The sequence below is a fragment of the Mytilus edulis genome, chromosome 2 (assembly GCF_963676685.1).
Source record: "Mytilus edulis chromosome 2, xbMytEdul2.2, whole genome shotgun sequence".
Classification (NCBI taxonomy): Eukaryota; Metazoa; Mollusca; class Bivalvia; order Mytilida; family Mytilidae; genus Mytilus; species Mytilus edulis.
The window spans coordinates 80,208,503-80,216,326 of NC_092345.1; the positions used below are offsets into that span (position 1 = coordinate 80,208,503).

Here is a 7,824-nt window from a genome sequence, read left to right on the forward strand (position 1 = left end):
GGCGTCAAACCTAAACGTTATTTTTTATGTTGGCCGTTTCAAATGCCTTTCTACAGTTCTGTGTTTATTTGTGGAACTCTTGCTTTTCTGCAGATGTTGCGAGGTATGTCAGGTATTTTTATATTTCTTCCTTGAGTGTACACGTTTCCTTGAATTAGATTTAGTGTTGTAAAATTTGAAAGAATTGTTAAGTATTTCACTGCAGATATTCTATTAAGGTTCCAATGTACTCCAGTAATTGTCTGTTAATACAGGTACATTTCTAATCATTATGTGCGTTACCTTTCAGCAGTTGTGTGTATTACCTCACATAGTATAATGTGTGCTTAGTATTGCTGTCATTTCCTTTCGTAGTATTCATGGCATTACATTGTATTCTGTTTGTTACCTTTCATAGTATTCTGTTTGTTACCTTTCATAGTATTATGTTTGTTACCTTTCATAGTATTCTGTTTGTTACCTTTCATAGTAGTCTGTGCGTTACCTTTCATAGTATTATGTTTGTTACTTTTCATATTATTCTGTTTGTTACCTTTCATAGTATTATGTTTGTTACTTTTCATATTATTCTGTTTGTTACCTTTCATAGTATTATGTTTGTTACTTTTCATGGTATTCTGTTTGTTACCTTTCTTAGTAATATGTGCGTTACCTTTCGTAGTATTATGTGCATTACCATTTATAGTATTCTGTGCGTTACCTTTCATAGTATTCTGTGCGTTACCTTCCATTGTTTTCTGTGCGTTACATTTCGTAGTATTGTGAGTTTTACCTTTCATAATTTTATGTGCGTTACCTTTCATAGTATTATGTGCATTACCTTTCATAGTACTCCGTGCGTTACCTTTCATAGTATTCTGTGCGTTACCTTTCATAGTATTCTGTGCGTTACCTTTCATAGTATTAATGTGCGTTACCTTTCATAGTATTCTGTGCGTTACCTTTCATAGTATTCTGTGCGTTACCTTCCATTGTTTTCTGTGCGTTACATTTCGTAGTATTGTGAGTTTTACCTTTCATAATTTTATGTGCGTTACCTTTCATAGTATTATGTGCATTACCTTTCATAGTACTCCGTGCGTTACCTTTCGTAGTAAAATGTGTGTTACCTTTCGTAGTACTGTGAACTTTACCTTTCATTGTGTTATGTGCGTTACCTTTCATATTATTCTGTGGGTTACATTTCATAGTATTCTGTGCGTTACCTTTCGTAGTAACATGTGCGTTACCTTTTATAGTATTGTGAGCGTTACCTTTCATAGTATTATGTGCATTACCATTTATAGTATTATGTATGCAGCTATTTATAGGCATATGTGCGTGAAGTTTTAAAAATTAAATTATTACGTTCGTTACTATTAATATCATTATGTTTGTTACCGCATATAATATAATTTGGAACGTTATCTTTCATAGTATTATGTGTTTTACCTTTTCTTTTGCATTTCTTTTCATATAATTTTGTGAATTACCTTTCATATTAATCTGTGAATTACCTTTCATAGTATTATGTGCGTTGCCTTTCATGGTATTCTATGCATCATCTTCTGTTGTGATTACCGTTCATAGTTTCCTATGTATAGTCTTATATAGTATTCTGTGCATTACCTTTTTAGCTCACCTGGCCTAAAAGGCCATGTGAGCTTTTCTCATCACTTGGCGTCCGTCGTCGTCGTCGTCTGTCGTCGTTAACAATATTTCAAACATCTTCTCCTCTGAAACTACTGAATGGATTTGAATGAAACTTAGCATGATTGTTCCTTAGATTATCCTGCACAAAGTGTGTGCTTCGATTTTTGATCCGTCAAAAAACATGGCCGCCGTTACTTAAAATAGAACATAGGGGTCAAATGCAGTTTTTGGCTTATATCTCAAAAACGAAAGCTTTTAGAGCAAATCTGACATGTGGTAAAAATGTTCATTAGGTCAAGATCTATCAGCCCTGAAATTTTCAGATGAATCAAACAAACCATTGTTGGGTTGCTGCCACTTAATTGGTAATTTTAAGGAAATTTTGCAGTTTTTGGTCATTATCTTGAATATTATTATAGATAAAGATAAACTGTAAACAGCAAAAATGATCAGCAAAGTAAGATCTACAAATAAGTTAATATGACCAAAATTGTCAATTGACCCCTTAAGGGGTTATTGTCCTTTAATGACAATTTTTCACAATTTGTTCATCACATTTGCTAACTTTAAAAAATCTTCTCCTCTAAAACTACTGAATGGATTTGGATGAAACTTAGCATGATTGTTCCTTAGATTATCCTGCACAAAGTGTGTGCTTCGATTTTTGATCCGTCAAAAAACATGGCCGCCGTTACTTAAAATAGAACAGAGGGGTCAAATGCAGTTTTTGGCTTATATCTCAAAAACGAAAGCATTTAGAGCAAATCTGACATGGGGGTAAAAATGTTCATTACGTCAAGATCTATCAGCCCTGAAATTTTCAGATGAATCAAACAAACCATTGTTGGGTTGCTGCCACTTAATTGGTAATTTTAAGGAAATTTTGCAGTTTTTGGTCATTATCTTGAATATTATTATAGATAAAGATAAACTGTAAACAGCAAAAATGATCAGCAAAGTAAGATCTACAAATAAGTTAATATGACCAAAATTGTCAATTGACCCCTTAAGGGGTTATTGTCCTTTAATGACAATTTTTCACAATTTGTTCATCACATTTGCTAACTTTAAAAAATCTTCTCCTCTAAAACTACTAAACCAAATTCAACCAAACTTCAACTGAATGATCAGTAGGGTGTATAAAATAAAGTTTGTGCTTTATTTTTTATTTCGTCAAAAAACATGGCCGTCATGGCTAAAAATAGAACACAGGGTAAAATGCAGTTTTTGGCTTATATCTCAAAAACTCCAGCATTTAGAGCAAATAAGACAAGAAGTTAAAGTATTTATTAGGTCAAGGTCTACCTGTCCTGAAATTTTCAGCCGAATTGGGTAACTGGTTTTTCAGGTATAATGCCCCTGAATTGATGATTTTAAAGAAATTTTGCAGTTTTTGGTTATTATCTTGAATATTATTATAGATACAGATAAACTGTTAATAGCAAAAATGTTAAGCAAAGTAAGATCTACAAATAAGTTAATATGACCAAAATTGTCAATTGACCCCTTAAGGAGTTATTGCCCTTTAAAGACTTTTTTCACAATTTGTTCATCATGTTGACTTACTTTAAAAAATCTTCTCCTTTGAAACTGCTGTATCAATTTCAGCCAAACTTAGGCTAAATGAGTTTCAGAGTATCTAGTATAAATTTTATATTTCATTTCCTTGTATGTCAGAAACATAGCTCCTATGGCTAAAATAGAACATAGGAGAAAATGATTTTTTTTTTGCTTTTGAAGAAAATAGGACGATTCAAAGAACATTTAAATAAATTGAAAAGCCAAAATAATCATTGATGAGAGATTTAACCAAAAAAATTAAGGTGAGCGATTCAGGCTCTTGAGAGCCTCTTGTATAGTTTTCTGTGCATTACCTTTCATAGTTTTCTGTGCATTACCCTTCATAGTAGTATGTGCATTTCCTTTCATAGTAGTATGTGCATTACCTTATATAGTAGTATGTGCGTACATTTCATAGTATTCTGTGCATTACCTTTCATAGTACTACGCGCGTACCCTTCAAATATTCTCTGCATTACCTTTCATAGTATTATATGCACTAAATTTCATAATATAACGTGCATACTTTCATAGTATTCTGTGCGTTACCTTTCATAGTATTCTGTGCGTTACCTTCCATAGTATTCTGTGCGTTATCTTTCATAGTATTCTCTGCATCTACCTTTCATAATACCCTACGTTAACTTTCGTTGTATTTTACAACATTTGGATTGTTTAGTCGAGCTTGTGTATCCTGTGTCCTTTCTAGCAGAAGTATAACGTATATTTCAGATTGCAGTGTTATCATCTTTATACTTTAACGCTTCAGGTGAAACGATTAAAAAACCCATTCATAGAGCCTTTGATAATAATACAATGAAGTCATAGTAATAAGTATCTTTATTTTTCAATATATCTATGTATTTTCGTGATTTACATGTATATTTAAAAAAAAATGTATTATTGATACCTTAATTCTTTTTTAGTTGCTGATTCAGCATCCAGCAATAGAGATGGCAATTTTACATGTAATGCGTGTTCATATGTCTTTCCAAACAACGACGGAATTAGCTGTCTGAACAATACAAACTCTTTGAAACTGCTTCCTGGAAAGTCTCTCAATTGTGACAATTTCTGTTATACCAGCGAGGTATGGGATAAACGTACGTATTTCAATATTTGGTCTCATTCGTTGCAAAATGCAATGGAATTAGCCATGTAATTTATATAAAAGATGTAAAATAGATTTTAGTGGTCATGACACTTGTTTCAACACGAAGCACACAAAACTACAAAAAATACGCAGTAAGATGAAAGGTAAAACAACAGAATTTTTTTTTAACATAATTACTGATATAATTATACCCCCGCTGTTTGTCCTTCCTTCCATCCATCCATCCTTCGATTCATCCATCCATCCCTCCGTCAGTCCGTCTGTCCCATAAATATTATTCGTCACATTTTTCTCAGGAACTACACTACAAGGATTTCTGAAATTTAGTTTCAGGCTTGATATAAGTCAGCTATACCGTGTGATGCGTTTTCAGATTCATTAATCGCCAACTTCCTGATTACCAAATATATATATATATTTTATTGTGAAACTACCCCTTTACAACGGGGGCAAGCGCCAGCGGGGTACTGACACCTGCGTCATCAAACATGCACATCATAGTATTTACAAACAACATTATATGATTGTAGTAAAAATGATATAAGATACTTGCAAAATGTCTTTATAAGTCTTATAAATACATTAACGCTAAAATATCATAATAAATTGGTTATTTCGTAAAAGTACATTACAGTGACAATTTCATATGCATAAATACTTAAAAATCTTTCATCCATCAAAGATTAAAAAAATCAAACTTAAAACTAAAAACGTTCACACACAGTTCAAGATATTATACATTGGAAATCTTATCAATTTGAAAAGAACGTTCATTCATTACGGCTACAAGGTATTTTTTAACGATCTTATCTAAACTATTACCTAAGTCTGGGGAATACAAGTAGCCCAGATCACCTATCATGAACTGTATTTGTGATAGGGGTGGCAACTCTGAAAAACAGATATCCATTTTTAAATTCTCGAAACATGCTTGTATGTTAGTACTTGTTCTTTTTCTGATAGCCGAGAAAAAAGGACAATCTAACATAACGTGAAAGATATTCTCAATCGCATTTGAGGAACATAGCTGACACTCATTATTTGTTGTCAGATTCATTCGTTGAAGCGTTGCATTTATAGGCAGACAATTCGTTCTTGCCAAAAATTTTAGCCTTGTTGAGCGGAAGTCGTCAACATTTGACAGATACGGCTGCTTACGACTAACAACCACAAAGGATTGGTACAAGTTTAGGCTACTCTTTCCTAAAATATTACAAAGTTGAGTATTGGTCGTTTCGTTACCATAAAATTTATTAAAGGTGTTAACGTTTATGTTTCCATTTGCATAATGGTCAAGACCCGCAGTCTGTAAAATAGTTTCGATATTTTCGATATATTTCCATTCATTACATTTAACAGATATAATTTCATCTAGGATAATTTTAGACAGCCGATTATTGGGCAGATTTTTTAATCTAGCGTAGTATGCAATTCTTTGTCTATCCATAAATCTGTTTATTGACTCCCACCCATATTCAGCTAGTAGCGCACACTTAGGAATATTCATTTTTGTGTTTAAGATTATTTTCCCCACTTTATATTGAAAACTTTCTAGTAATTTCCAAACACTTGTATGAGTTTACACATGATAGCCAAGTTGAAAATTTTCGTCACAATTTTCTCAGGAACTACAATACAAGGATTTTTGAAATTTGGTTTCAAGGTTTATATAAGTCAGATATACCGTGTGATGCGTTTTCAGAGTAATCACTCGATAACTTCCTGTTAACCGAACAGTTGCATATTTTCACACTATTAATATTATCCACTTGCGGCGGGGGTATTATCAGTGAGCAGTAGCTCGCAGTTTTACTTGATTTAAACGTATTGCATTTGCAAATTCCGTCAATAAACAAACGCCTTGTGCACAAATGGCAGGTACAGTGACATATTATTTTCGCTTTGTATAATTTAATGTCGTTGACTTATAGTTATATTGTTAACTTTACATTTCCCCCCTCTTTTTTTACAATATTTAAGCGTATTTTATGTCAGTCATACTTTTATTATATCTAAAAAAACATTTTTGTATAATTGCAGGTACACGTCAAGTGAAATCTTTATTTAGATCCTGTGGTAACTTTGTGGGTAACGATTGTTATGATGACCCGTATGCTGGTCAAGTGAATTGTAAGACATCATGTAAAGGAGATTACTGCAACAATTATACCGTAGATGAGGCACGCATTGAAACTTTGTGTGACAGATTTCAGTGTTATAACACTGGACTGACAGTTACTTACTCAAATGCCTCTTTGACATTTCTTATTATTAGTCTGTGTATTGTTATAACTGCATATATTTCTTAGAGGCCCACATTCAATATAAGTGCTGTTGAACTGTTATACCTGCTTTCTTGTATAGATACCAATATTAGTAGATAGTTTGTATATAGATATAAGAAGATGTGGTATGAGTGCTAATGAGACAACTCTCCGTTCAAGTCGCAATTTATAAAAGTAAACCATTATAGGTCAAAGTTCGGTCTTCAACATGGAGCATTGGCTCGCATCGAACAGCAAGCTATAAAAACTACTAGTGTAAATAGTTATCAAAGGTACCAGGGTTATAATTTAGTACGCCATACACGCGTTTCGTGTACATAAGACTCATCAGTGACGCTCGTATCAAAATATTTATGAAGCCAAACATGTACAAAGTAAAACCATTCAAACGGTAAAACCAACGGTCTCATCTATATAAAAAACAAGAATTAAGAAACACATTAACAAACGACAACTACTGAACATCAGGTTCCTAACTTAAAACAGGTGCAAACAATTGCAACGGGTTTTTAAAAACGTTTTAGTGGTACCAAACCTTCACCCTTATCTAATACAATAGTGTAACATCACAGCATCACAGCATAGAAAGACACAACATAAAATATCATTGGAAATTGCTTAACTCAATCAAAAGGCATATTAACACAAGTGAACATATAAATCTAAATATCTTTCCAACAGCAATTGAGTTGACAAAGAAAGAGTACACATCAAAGTATAATTTAACGAGTTAAATAAACTACCAAGAACAGTTTATCTAAACATCATGTTAATGAATAATAGGTTTTGACAACTTTCCCACGTCTCGTTTACAAAGGACTGAACAAGAGATAGTGAACAAATTTAGGTAACGCTTTTGTCGATAATTCTTGTTATAGGAATAACGAGATGTGATATTATTTCCAATGTGACAACAGCAATTTAATAAATTATTCAGTATCGAACAATAAGCAAATCACACACCATACAGTAAGCTATAACATTCTGCGGCATGACTTAATATGAAATATTTTCAAAGAAAATACCAGCAGCCTACTTCAAAGAGTAATAAACGATAGACAAATAAAGCACACATCAACCAAAGCTAGCCAATGAATAACAGGTTCTTGGTTTGAGACAAAACCTTACGGATTTAACATGTTTGTAAGCGCTCAATCCTCCACGCACTTCGGACAGTGGTGTAACAACTTCACTAGAACACTAGGCACACACAAAAAGCAATAAAATTGTAGA

General features: G+C 32.9%; 1 protein-coding gene across 1 annotated transcript; it reads left to right on the forward strand.

The window, feature by feature from the left end:
- Positions 1-6,669, forward strand: LOC139513089 (uncharacterized). Its single transcript, XM_071301260.1, has 3 exons — positions 1-103; positions 4,119-4,295; positions 6,347-6,669. Exons 1-3 carry the CDS (start codon positions 43-45, stop codon positions 6,613-6,615), a joined length of 507 nt encoding a protein of 168 aa, XP_071157361.1. The 5' UTR covers positions 1-42; the 3' UTR covers positions 6,616-6,669.
- Positions 6,670-7,824: the final 1,155 nt, after the last annotated feature.